At 39.1% G+C, this 14,597-nt stretch overlaps 1 protein-coding gene across 1 annotated transcript in view; it reads right to left on the bottom strand.

Annotated features, from left to right (window-relative positions):
• Positions 1 to 14,597, bottom strand: part of LOC128482805 (ephrin type-A receptor 3-like) — a 93,740-nt gene that overhangs the window by 25,107 nt on the left and 54,036 nt on the right. Inside the window, exon 9 of the mRNA XM_053458719.1 lies at positions 1,292 to 1,359. Coding sequence (XP_053314694.1) covers positions 1,292 to 1,359 — 68 coding nt within the window. The remainder of the gene's footprint in view (positions 1 to 1,291; positions 1,360 to 14,597) is intronic.

The raw sequence follows: 14,597 nt of genomic DNA, 5'->3' as shown, positions 1-14,597 counted from the left end.
TTGCTTTTAAATTGGGTTATATGTTTTTCCAGATGCCCCCTGAAGATCTATGTGGAACCACAAAAAACTAAGAGCTACCCTGAGTACATGCTAACACCCCCTTGAAATATAACTATGTTTATGTATTTATAAGTTTATCTATATTTGACAAACTGTTAAGTATATATATTTATATATATATATATATTTCTGTACACAGCATAGTAAGGAAAATACGAGAATAATATGTACGTGAATTACCCCCAGTGTTGTTTAGAGCCAAATACTTATTTGGAATATTTTAGCTACTTTATGTGACCATCGAGCCACATCACCAACATGTTTACATCGCCTAGTTGTATGTAAGAGGGACAAATTACAGTACTACTTGCTCATTGACCGTGGGTTTTAATGTTATCCACAAGTACTTTACACGTACAGCGTCAGGGAGATCACAGAGCACAGTCACGTTTTGGGCCCTAGAAAAGCCCTTTTACAAGCTCAGACTTCAACAAACATTTTTCAGACCATTTTGGCACAAAAATAGTATTACAAAACATTTCGATGAGGTACACATTGCCGTTCCTGTTTATGTTATAGAATGAACTGCTTCACATTTGTGACAAGTAACAATAGTAACAAAATAACAAAGTTTGTTTTTTTTTATCTAGAAACAAGACCACAATTACTTTCTGACCCATATATAAACAACATTACATTAATGAGATATTTTATCAAAAACATAAACATTGTAATAAGAGTGATACATTCCAAAAAATGTTAGGCGCAGGATTTAGAGCAAACTCTTCCCGTGACGGATTTTTCATTTTATATAACACCTCATTTGGATTTAAATATTGGATCATATTTTAGGTCCAATGAGAATGGACAGATGTCAACCATACCTTGTCGATCATTGAGAAGTATACGTTTAATGTCTTTCATAAGTCTTATGTTTTTTTTTTTGTGTTTTTTTTTAAGTTTGTTTCCCACTCTTCAGACGTCATGAGAACATTCAGCCGTTTAAACATTCATAATAAAATCAGTGTACAGTGTTCTAAAGAACTTCATGGTTTCAGAATCTGAAAGTCTGATGAATTTATTCATGAACCCAACTTTACTCAGTCTACTGTTACAGCTTGAATTAGTTCTCTCCCCCCCCACCCCAAAAACAAATGATAGCAGAATAAAGAGAACTCATCAGGAGCCACTAGCGGTTAATGTGGCTTTTCCAGATGCAATATCAATCCAGTCAGGTGGCTTCATAAACACAATGCTGAGTCTTCATTCTCAGGTGGTTAGTATATCTTACCTCGGCCGTGCTGAAAATGCATCTTGTCTTCATCTGGGTCCTGCTTTGCTTTGATATATCCGCAGTGTCTGAAAATAGAAACATGTATGTGTTTGTTGATTGTGTCTGTCAATCAAACTCCAGTTAGGTGGAAGCGATGTCCAAATACTAGAAATTAGCACAGATGGAATTTACAAAACATTGCCTCAGTGAAATAAGCCAGGAGGAAGAACATTTCAGTTACGATGCGCAACAAAATGATTTACTCCCAGTTTTGTTTATGAACCGATAACCACAGATTTGTGTATCTGATACGATAGTGCTTTGAATGATATTTAGTTCATTTGCAGTTATCTGGGGTATATGATAAGAGAAGAACGCTGTGATGGTCGATCCCTGGGGTTTCACGTTGGCCTTCAAACTATGAAGAACCCTCGGGTTGAGGTAGGATCTCATCAGGATAAAATTAAAGGCGCAGACTGACATCTAATGTGTAATGTGCAAGCCAATTTTATTTTGTAAATTAGACTCAGAACTAGAGGAAACTTCTACTGTACGGGTTAAAAGGTGATGAATTAACCAAGATACCATTGTTGTCCCTATGGGAGCTTACATATGAGAAAATATCACTGCGATGGGGCATGGGTAGTTTTGATGGACCTAGAAATAATATGCACTACGTTTTTGCTAATACTTGGTGACACAAAGCTAGGTTATTTAAGGTGGTGGAGCAGTGTCTTTGGGCAGTACTATTCAGTACGTATATCATGAAAATGGTGTAAGGATGTATTATATCTGTCAATGAGTTTTACAAGATTTTTACATCTCTCAACCCAATAGGGCACACACTGGCTTTCTTTGTGCTGCTAATACATAATTACCTACCTAACAGCCTTTAACCCACATATTCCCTCCGCAAATCCTGGGGTACATGCCGAGATAATGATGCTCCTCAAATGATATCTACTGCTGTCCAAGCCCCATACTGACAGATACATTCTCCGGGATAATAGAATCATCATAATAGGGCCAATTTACTAATGCAGGTGCAGAAATTATATTTAAGAGGAATTGGTTTCCCTTCGTGAGTACCCACCAAAGGGTATGAACTTTTCCAGCAAAAGAAATGACAGATTTGTAGTGTTTCCTTGGATTTCAATGGATAGATGAATTTTAATCAGCAAAATATGGACGGGAAGGAATAGCGTAAGGTTTCATTAACTGGGAGTCATTGGGCAGACTTGGATTACATCCAGAAGCCCAGATTTCCTATCTGACTAAATATCTTTTTTTATGAATTATAGAACAACATGTTTGCAAACACACAACACGCATATATATCTCCTAGTGGTAAACGTATACAAAGTGGTTATTGTGTTAATACAGCGGTCACGTTGTTGCACATCCCAGTCTTCAGAATTTGAAATATTGGTCTTTAAGAGCTGTGAGTTATTTCAACTTTAATACGGCACCATTATTATTCCGTTTTGTGCCCAAGGGAACGACAACCTACCAATTTTCCATAAATTTATACATTATACATGATGCAATCTGTTCGTAAAGAGTAAATCTAAATTCTCACACAAACGGCTGTTGACATCATCCCAAGGTCTATTGGCTTTCACTTGCAACCTTTTTCTGTCCCCAGGAGCATGCCAAATATACCGGCGATGATTTTACATTAGAGCCCTAAAACTATGAGTCACTCATAAACACTGATTTGTGTTTAACGAAGCAAGCCTCAGAAGCAGCGATCAGTGATACGTTAATTGTCCGGCCTCTCCTCATATCTTCCCAATAACTCCCAGTAGCTCCATTAAAACCAGTATAAAAAAAAAAACAAAGTGACTTTAAAGTTAGTTTTAGTGCATTTTAATTGGTAGCCTTGCCGGCTTTTTGTGCTCTGCGTCCCCTGACACCCCTAACCCCTGTGACACACACAATAATACTTAGTCCTTTTACTTTGTGAGATCAGATTACCCATAAAGGAAGAGCAGTTAGTGCTAATGTGAAGGCTCGAAACTACGGAAGATCTCTTTAACACGTTTGTTTTAACGCAGTGATAAATCCGAGCTCATCTGTACCGCACCTCTAGGGCGTGATAATAACTCAAGAAACCGGCTACATTTACAACCTGCTGTTATTCCTCCTCGCTGTCTCTTTTCTTGACATTTTTCCTGCGTTCCATATTATTGTAAAGGTTAATCTGATTAAGCCAGCTGATGGTAGGGTGTCATCCCCTCCTCTGAAATCGCGGCTCCTATTTTTCAGATCAGCAAAAAGATAACTATCTTTTCTAAGTGACTTGCTTTCTGTAAGTGACCAGTTTGTGCACCACAGCAGCGGCAGAGAAGTGGTATTATAAGTATACCAACAGTGGGTTTGTATCTCAACCAGCAACAAGAGGGTTGAAGGGTTTGTGGTAAAAAAACAAAAAAAAACAAAAAAAAAACTGTGTGTTTTGCATTAACTGTTTGGTTTTTTTTTTCTCCCATTTTCTATAGTGTAATTAGTTAAGGGTGGGGTTTATAATCAATTAACTGTGTTGCTCTGTATATAAGGAAGTGGTTGCTCACTGTAAGGGGCTTGCATTTTCTAAGTGACTTGCTTTCTGTAAGTGACCAGTTTGTGCACCACAGCAGTTAGTGCAACACAAGAGTGCAAGAGCAAGGAGGGTAAGTGACATAAAGCAACTGTTTAAATTCTATACTCGCGTCCCTTTATAAAGAATGAGCAAGCTTGGAGATTTCACTCAGTGCACATCATGCCATATGTATGCATGCTTGGAACAGCAGTTCCTGGGTCCATATCGCTGTGGTAAGTGTGATCAATTGGTCTCTCTGGAAGCTGAGGTTGGTGCTCTGAAGAGGCACATTGAAACACTGAGAGAGATTGACAACCTTGAGAGGAGTCTGTTGCTCACTGAGCAAAGTTTAGATGGGGCCCCTAGCAATGAGGGAGGAGATCAGTCAGAAGGGAGTCAGGCACATAGCTGGGTGACAGTAAGACGTGGTTGCAGTGGGGAAGGGAAGAGGAAGAGGCAAGCCAGCCCAGAGTCTCTCCCTCCCAACAAATTTGCCCTTTTAAGTGAGCATGTTGGGGAGGCAGACTCAGAGGTAGGCTTTGCGGAAAAAGCTGTTCTCCCTAACAGCCGGGAGAGCAGCTCATCCAATGTGCAGGGGATCCGAAAGGAAGGAAAGCCCAGGCAGGTTGTGGTGGTAGGGGATTCAATAATCAGGAAAACAGACAGGGTAATCTGTAGCTCTGATCGCAGCAACCGAATGGTTTGCTGTCTCCCGGGTGCCCGGGTTCGGCATGTTGCGGACAGAGTGGATAGATTATTGGGAGGGGCTGGTGAGGATCCAGCTGTCTTGGTGCACATTGGCACCAATGACATAGTAAGAGGAAGATGGAGTGTCCTAAAAGATAATTTTAGGGACTTGGGTAGTAAGATTAAGAAAAGGACCTCCAAGGTAGTATTCTCAGAGATACTACCTGTGCCATGTGCTACACCAGAAAGGCAGCGGGAGATTAGGCAGCTAAATGCATGGCTGAAGTCTTGGTGTAAGAAGGAGGGCTTTGGGTTCTTAGAGCACTGGGCTGATTTTGCTTTGGGGTACAATCTCTATAGTCGTGATGGATTGCACCTAAATGCAAGAGGGTCCAATGTGCTTGGGGAGAGAATGGTTAGACGGTTGGAGGAGATTTTAAACTAGGAATGGGGGGGGAGGGAATAAATACCGGGTTAGACAGTATAGAAAGGGAAGGCGATTTACTTAGTAACCAGGTGGGTGGATCTGGGGGCTTGGTCTATAAAGATAATAGGGAGAAGCATATGTTTTGCCCCCCAAAGCAAGGACAGAAAGTGATTGCAGCATCGGTGTTAAATGACAAGCTGAAGGTCATGTCTACAAATGCTCGCAGTTTAGGGAATAAGATCCATGAACTTGTAACAGTTGTGGCAACTGAGAATGTTGATATAGTGGCTGTTACTGAGACATGGTATAATGAGAAAAATGACTGGGACATATCAATACCGGGGTACTCTTTATATAGAAAAGATAGAAAGGGCAGGAAAGGGGGAGGGGTGGCCCTATATGTGAAAAATAACATAAAATCTAACTTAATACAAGTTGGTGAAGAGAACTTAGAGTCGGTTTGGGTTACAGTACAATTTGGCAAAAGTAAAGTAACTCGCATAGGTGTGATTTATAGACCCCCAGGACAAGTAGAAGAACTCGATAATCTACTAGTGGAGGAAATAGCTAAAATGACAGTGAAGGGGGATGTTATAATCATGGGTGACTTTAATCTCCCTGATGTGAACTGGAAAACGAAAGTAGCTGGTTGTACCAGGAGTGCGGATATTCTAAACTCCTTATTGGGATTATCTTTAAAACAGGTGGTTGAGGAACCAACTCGTAAGGAGGCCACATTGGATTTAGTGTTCACAAATGGAGATTTGTTAACAGATATTTCTGTAGGTGAAAGTTTGGGATCTAGTGATCATCAGTCTGTGTGGTTTAATATACAAACAGTGACTGAGTCACACCACACAAAAACAAAAGTTTTAGATTTTAGAAAAGCTGACTTTTCTAAAATGAGAAAATGTATAGAGGAGTCATTATCAGACTGGGGCAATTTAAATGGTGTTCAGGAGAAATGGGATTTTGTAAAAGCTGTTTTATTGAAGATAACAGAAAATTGTATTAGGTTGGTCAGTAAGAGTAAAAAATTAAGGAAACCGCTGTGGTACTCTGCAGAAGTGGCCAAAATCGTGAAAGACAAGAAGTTAGCCTTTAGTAGATACAAAAATACCCAAAGTGAGGAAGATAGACAGATCTATAAAATTAGGCAGAAAGAGGCAAAGAAAGTTATAAAAACTGCCAAATCACAGGCAGAAGAGCGAATTGCCCTATCAGTAAAAAATGGAGATAAAACATTTTTTAGATATATAAATGAGAAAAGGAAAGTTAAACAAGGATTAGTTAGACTAAAAACAAAAGGCATATATGTAGAAGAGGATAAAGGTTTAGCTGACTGTCTCAATGAATATTTCTGTTCAGTTTTTACAGATGAGAATGATGGAATGGGACCTCAGTTGGGAAAAAAGACTGAATCATTTGAAATATGTGAGTTTATCGAGGCGGAGGTTTTACTTCAGTTGTCTAAGGTAAAGACAAATAAGTCGATGGGGCCTGATGGGATACACCCCAAGTTATTAAAAGAGCTTGGGGGTGTACTAGCAAAACCGTTAACTGATATATTTAACGAATCATTGGTAACGGGAGTTGTCCCTGGGGATTGGAAAGTAGCGAATGTTGTGCCTATACACAAAAAAGGCAGTAGGGAGGAGTCGGGCAACTACAGGCCAGTTAGTCTTACATCTGTAGTGGGAAAATTAATGGAAACAATGTTAAAGGAAAGGATTGTTGAACATCTGAAGTCACATGGCTTTCAAGATCAAAAACAACATGGGTTTTCCTCAGGAAGATCTTGCCAAACAAATCTTATTGATTTTTTTGATTGGGTGACTAAAGTAATTGATCAAGGTGGTGCAGTAGACATTGCGTATCTGGATTTCAGTAAGGCCTTTGACTCAGTCCCACATAGAAGACTTATAAATAAACTGCAATCTCTGGGTTTAGATCCCAATGTTGTTGAATGGATTAAGGAGTGGCTGAGTGACAGAAAACAGAGGGTTGTAGTCAATGGAGTATATTCAGAACAAGGTCTTGTTACCAGTGGGATACCTCAGGGATCTGTACTTGGACCCATTCTCTTTAATATTTTCATTAGTGATATTGCAGATGGTGTTGATGGAAAGGTATGTTTATTTGCCGACGACACAAAAATTTGCAACAGGGTTGATGTTCCTGGAGGAAGAAGCCAAATGGCAAACGATCTAGGTAAGCTGGAAAAATGGTCAGAGCTGTGGCAATTGGCATTTAACGTGGATAAATGCAAAGTAATGCACCTGGGGCATAAAAACCCAAGGGCAGAGTATAGACTATTTGGTACTGTCCTAACCTCAACGTGTGAGGAAAGGGATTTAGGGGTAATTATTTCTGAGGATTTAAAGGTAGGTAGACAATGCAGTAGAGCAGCAGGTAATGCTAGCAGAATGCTTGGTTGTATAGCGAGAGGTATTAGCAGTAGGAAGAGGGAAGTGCTCATGCCGCTGTACAGATCACTGGTGAGACCTCACTTGGAGTATTGTGTACAGTACTGGAGACCATATCTCCAGAAGGATATAGATATGTTGGAGAAAGTGCAGAGAAGGGCTACTAAAATGGTTTATGGATTACAAAATAAACCTTACCAGGACAGGTTAAAGGATCTTAACCTATATAGCCTGGAAAAAAGACGGGACAGGGGGGATATGATAGAAACATTTAAATACTTAAAGGGAATCAACAAAGTAAAGGAAGAAAGTTTATTTAAAAGAAGAAATAAAACCGCAACAAGAGGACACAAGCATAAACTAGAGGGGCAAAGGTTTAATGGTAACATCAGAAAATATTACTTTACGGAAAGGGTAGTGGACGCATGGAATAGCCTCCCAGTGGAAGTGGTAGATGTTAATACAGTAAAGTCATTTAAGCAAGCATGGGATAGGCATAATGCCAAGCTAGATATAGGATAAGGGCAAGTACTAAAGGAGAGTACTCAGAGGTTGGGCAGACTGGATGGGCCTTCTGGCTCTTATCTGCCGTCACTTTCTATGTTTCTATGTTTCTATGTTTCTATTACCTTTGCTACACTTCTTTGCATACATTTAACCCTTTTCCTACTGGGCAATATCGTTAATGAGCAAAGGCACTTCTACTGCCAACAAGAAACTACTAACTACAGTTACAGGAAGGACTTAACTGTGAGGTCATCTGGGCCATTCTGGCACAAAATACGGCAGATTTTGAACAATTAACCTTTGCCCCTGCTATGCTCCATGTGACCATATAATTATGCACAATGCAGAAAGAAGCTGTACAACACCGTCTCTTATCCATCCATCATGGGCCATAAAGCATTACCCTGAGGGGATGCTAATATACCTGATATACGTTCACTGTACGGGACTCGGACATTTTCAGAACTGTACAATTTCCCATATCCAACCTTATACAAATAGTTAATCAAGTGTCTTTATGCTAGCTCAGACTGATGTGTTATGTAGCATTATATTGGAGGGGTTTAATTGGATCTTGGATTCTGGGTGATGTTAATGCATAGAGGGCATGTTTTAAAATGGTTGTTTCATCTGTTTTATAAATCCGAATATTATCGGGTGAAATGTGCATGTAGTTATCTTAATATGCTTAAGAGGTGTACATTTTCGTATTGCCCGTCTCCTTCATTGAAGGAAATAACCCATGGATAATCCAGGGTGACCTACGGTTTTGTGCCGCACAATCTCATCATTCATCTTTGCAAATAAATCAGGGTAATTGCTCTAAAGCAGGAATCTTGTTTAATTATATAATGGATGGTAACAAGATTGCCGTTCAAAAGACAGAACCGTGTCACTCGGCTTTGTGTTGTTTCTGCAACAAATATAAAATTAAACTGTAAAACATCCAGAGATATGGATTTCTCCTTTATTCACACCCGTGAGATGTCTAAACCCTGATTTTCATCTACCTAGATATTTAAAACAAGGAGATTAAAGATCTACGTAGATATTTAGAACAAGAAGATTAAAGTTGGTGCAAGCTTGAGCTCATTGCCCGGTTTCACTCATTATTACTTGGGAGTATGAGATTGTCTTTCCCCGTTCCATGTCTGGATCCTATCATGTGTCCAAAAGAATCTTCTCTATCCAACATGGAACCCTTTCTCATCTTATACGTGGCTCATACTCAACTTTCGCACTTCCTAACAGAGCAAAACATGTTCTCGTTCTTGCTTACAGTTTATGAAGTCAACTTGAAGTCAACTGCGGTAGGAAGGAGTTCACAAGTTTTGATGGGATCATGAAAGTTACATTAAAACATTAACACGTATGTTATTGTCTCTTAACTAATGTTTGTTTAAGTGACAGGCGTACTTTAAGAAGAGGCTAATAGACAAATATAAATATAAATATATATATATATATCAGGTTCTTCCCTACCCCTTTTAAGTCTATGCATCAGCGATACTTGCCTCTTCTACGGAGACATATAGTAATCTTCTTACTGCTTTGCACAGCCATTGTCATTGTCGTTGTCGTTACAAGGACTATTTTAGTTATACCCCAAGGCACAAAAGAGCACTAAAGACACTTAGACAAGCTAAACTGCTGTGACAACTCATATTGTAATCGATGTTAAAAAAAAAAAAAAAACATTTCAGAGACTACGCATGAAAAGATTGTATCTGTTTTCTGACACCCTCAAGGGTCCATTCGCTAGGCACTTGCGCGGCCACTCTGCTGATTTGATACCAAGGCGGTCATTGTTCAGAAAATTGTTGAAAAAAAATAATTACCAAGTTGTATATAATACCACAATGAACGGCTAATAGTATGCGGCAGCTGAGCCTTGTAAGAGAACTCTGCGGCGTTAACTGCGGTAAGGAAGCCAAATCACTTTTTTAAAGAAGTCTAATGTCAATAAATAATTTTCAACTTGAGCATACATTTTAGTGTTGTATACAGTAATTTTGGTGAGTGCTGGAAAAAAATGGTTTTATTTCCTCCTTTTCTAATAAAATTTCCTTTATCTGCAGACCTGGAGGCTGCCATTGTTGTCGGTCAGGTGATATTTTGGATGACTTTCCTTGCACCATCACCACACTGAGCTGATTCTTTATGGCAATGCTAATGAAGTCCCTTCAAAGTCAGAGCATTTGGTTGGGTGATTAACAATGAGCCACTAACTTGTATACCACAGTATGGTAAGGTTTGTCTAGGTTGAGCTGAGATAACAAAACTAGAACACATACACACAGTATATTATGCTAACACTAGAACTGTTTTTTTAAAGCACAATATTTTTAAAAGCATAATTTCAGTTATATTATTTATTATTTTATATAGCGCCATCATTTTCCACTTTACAATAGGTAAACAGGACATAACAAGTAGGGGATGATTATGGAAGCTGGCTCCATCAAAAACAGTGACTGCCTATGAGAAACATTTTTTATCCACGCGTCCTCGGCTTAACTAGCCATACAACCTTTAAATAAACACTTGCCATTAATCAATACAGCATAAAAACTGAATGTAAGTGGTGTGTTAATTTTTTGAACGCACCATATGGCAGTCTTTGAGATATTGAGCGTGAAACAATGAGAAATCTTTATCCCCATATAATGGCCACCCACTGTTACAAGTCCCACTAGCGAGACCAGATGCTAAATCCTTTACAGAAGTGTTCTTTGCTTGCGCGATCGCTTGTTCTTTTTAACCCTGATTCACTTAATTCATCATTTCTCAATAAATTTGATCTGCTTTTCAACGCAATAAAGTCATTGTGTACATACTCGATTAATTATCAGCATTCAAGAAATGGTTTCCAGGCTTCTCTCACCACCTAGGAAATTGGTCAAACCCTTCTATTTAAAATAGATATAAAACAAAATAGTCTTTATGCCCCTCACTATAAAATAGTTACGCATATATAAATAAATGTTCAGAAGTTGGGAGTAGGAAATGTGTTCGGTGTTATTCTGGTGCGCTATGTCCTGCAGGGGTCTATTAAAGGATCCAGGTTGCCAACAAACTGTTCATCTGGCCATGACCATGGGAAACAGGTAGCAGATGATTGCAATCAGAAGTGTGTAACTCCCCGCTGCTCCACGGCACGGGAAGCATCTGCGAGACTCCAGAGCAAATAATAAGGGAGCGGAACAAGAGGAAGGAGGGTGGGGGTAACCCCGTAGAGAGGCAATACATGAGGGGGGGGTCATACTACAAGGTCAAGGCATTTAAAGGCTCTCCCTCCCCATAATCACTTCTACTAACACACACCTCAACTATATATCCCTTATGGCAGCTTGCAAGTTCTTGTAACCTTTATTTTATGGGGCACATTATACCGGTATATGCAGTAAAATATTTACTTTCCCAAACTAATATACTTGCATCTTATTATTACAGGTAGAGTGCATTTTGAGGCATACACATCCACTGACAGTGTCTGCGACTTCTCTGTATCTCCACGCTGCCTACAGCAGATCAGTTCAGATGAAATGTATCTCCAGACACTGTATCTCACTCATTAGCCTACTTTCACATCTCCAATTTGATGTTCATTAACTTGTTTGGTGTGAAAGTCTCATTGGCAACAAGACGCTGTTATATCCTGGAGATGTGTAGTGGCAGCCACGCCTGTAAATAACAGGACATCCATCCATCCATCATTTATGGTGTCCAACCTTGGTTAGCATAGATAAGCATGCTCGCTCCTCTCATGCCCTTGCATTCTCTCTCTCTTCTCACGGGCTCCCTTTTCTCTTATATCTATTTCCTCCCTATATCTCGCTCTCTGTGGTCTATTCGCTAAAGTATGTCTTTTTTCTTCAGTTGGTACCGAATGGGTTAGTATTAAGTGATACAAATTCAGTGTGAATGAAATGCTCCTACTGGCAGTTCACATGGAAGAAGATGCTAAAGAATAGACAGAGATGGGAATTATGAACACAACATTCTTTAAGCCAACCCCTGCTGATATTAACATTCACAAGTGATAACATTCATGCATATGATTCACATCTATAGAGTGTGGCCGTGGAACTGAGGAAAGTATTGGATGTGTGAAAACTGCCAGCCTGCCTTTCCTTGCAAGTCTATATATTGTAATATCTGTATGTTAAAGTGTGTCTGCGGTAACAGGAGGACAGCCTAGAGGTGTTAATCAGTTCTTACCGCCAGTTAATGAGACTCATATCTGTTGGGATTTTTCTCTGCTATTCCATTAAACTGTACTTTTTCTCCCTCTGTGCTTATGTACTAGATTGACAACCGCATGGAATCTTTGTATGAAAAGTGGCATTTGATGGCATGTTTCACTACTGAAACTTTTGTTGGTGTCAGAGCTGCCTAAACGACCAAGGTGATGATGCATTCACATCTGTATTGTGAGTCGATGCAATATTAAGTACCTAGTTAATTGAGATATGAACAAACATGGTAAAGTCAAATGGTTTATGACCCATGAATTTGAAACAAGAGGCATTTGGCTACAAAAGAACACAGTTCTGCAAAATCCATACGAAGCAGCCCAGCAGACCATTCAAAGCTGTGTGTTCCACATGAAACACTATGCACATGCCTAGACTGCAACTTATTTTAGGGATCCTGTGGGCTGAAAAATTCACGGCCAAATGATAGAACCACAGATATTGCTAGAGTCTAACAAGTTCAACAGCTATGACCTAAAGCATCTTTAAAAAGACTAGAACTCAACACAAATGATTACCATACTCAATTAATACAAGCACTATACAATGCACAAAACACGTGGCCCATACATGTAAACTGCACAAAATTCTAAGTAATCTATTTTTTGTCTATTAAAATAGGTTTGTAATATCCTCTAAATATTGATCTTTAATCTTAGCTATTTAAGGCCTCAGCTTCCTTATGTTACCCAGTTTGGGGTCAGAACTCAGTGTTGCATAGGATCAGGTCTAATGCTAATGAGAACATTCAAACATTTAGCTGGGTTGCTGGGAAAGCTCCTTATTCCTTTCAGCTTTGTTATCGATGGTTTGTCTTAAAAAGCAGTAGCTTGACAAGCAGTTTCTTTATTTAAACATCTATGTATCAAAAATACCTTGCCAGGTTTGGGCCATGCTTTGTCCTTTGCTTTCTATGCTCACCCATAAAATCTCCAACAATGCATCTCGCCTCCAGCCTCCAGTCAACTGAGTGACTACTTGGTTAAGTGAGTACTGTATTGCACGCCTTCTAACCTAATTTTTCACACATGGCTTATCCATTTTGGCTTTATTTTTGTTGAATAAATCATGACACAGTGTAATATGTACAAAATAAAGAAGCAGAGGCTCAGCACTCAAATGGTAAGGTGAGTTTATTTCATAGGAAATAAACTCACCTTACCATTTGAGCCATTTGAGGGTTGAGTCTCTGCTTCTTTATTTAGGATTTATTGAAGGACTTGGTGGTACCCTGGCTCGTGCACCATCTCACTACTGAGTGCTGTCTTCCAATGGAAAATATAGTTCCTCTTATGTAGACCTTCTAATGACAGCTGATTGTTATTATGTCCTGATATGTAAAACTATAGAATTCAAAGAGGGTGTACTTTCTTTTTCACACAACTATATATATATATATATATATATATATATATATATATATATATATATATATATATATATAGCATAGACACTTGTAATTATGAATAAAGAGTAATCAGAACCTCTGATGGTTAGTAGAGCTGAACCAGCAAAGCTAAATGTAGTTGATCAGAGTCTAGAAAAGACCTAAAAAAGGAGACGCAGTCATAATTAGACAGTACAATCTTATCAATAATATAATCAGTGGAAATAAATATACTCTGCAAGGTTACCTTGGCTTAGATGCTACTGGAGACAGGGAGGAAGAGCGGAGATGACTGTGGTCGTAGAAAAAAAGGAAGGCTTGGAATACATTGCAAATTATAAAGAAAAAAGTATTGCATTGGAGCCTGAGGTTTTATGTGAGCAGTGAGGACACAACAGTCACATAGCAAAACCTGATGTGAACTTTGTTTATAGGATATTAAGTATAGCCGCGTGAGTATCCAACGCACCCCATTTAAAATGTTACCCTGTAGGATCGAGTCTTTAGTAAACGTTGATACCTTTTATCGGGTGAACAGGAGCTCAGAGGTCACTTCTTTAGATAGCAACCCTGCAGGACCACTATACATAAACACAGACTGGATTCAATTGTCATGGATAACTCTATCACATGTCATTGAATATCCATCCTCCACAGGCTAAAAACACAGCAAAATTAACAGATATAGGAAAGGCTGAACTTCATGGATGCATGTCTTTTTCAGCCTATGTAACTATGTAACTATGTAACAGTGATACATTTTATCTCACTTAAAGAATACTGTTTTTTTGTAGTGCACATTTTTCAGTGCACTCGGTGGGCAGACAGCAATGAAATTACTTGTGAAAGATTTATCCCCAGCAATTGAATCCCAGCCTATTGTGAGGAGCCCTACTTGTTAGCCGATAGCAAAAACAACGAGAAACAAGCTTCCAACAAGCACAAGAAAAGTCCAAAATGATTTTGTTCATGAGAAAGTAAGTGACCATGGGTAAGTATACCAGTTTGAACGGCTACCCTGCAGAGTCATCGGCGGCCAAAACCTTCCAGTCT

Source organism: Spea bombifrons, chromosome 3, assembly GCF_027358695.1.
Source record: "Spea bombifrons isolate aSpeBom1 chromosome 3, aSpeBom1.2.pri, whole genome shotgun sequence".
Taxonomy (NCBI): domain Eukaryota; kingdom Metazoa; phylum Chordata; class Amphibia; order Anura; family Pelobatidae; genus Spea; species Spea bombifrons.
Note: the sequence above shows the minus strand (reverse complement) of the source record. Positions and strands in the feature narration are given on the sequence as shown.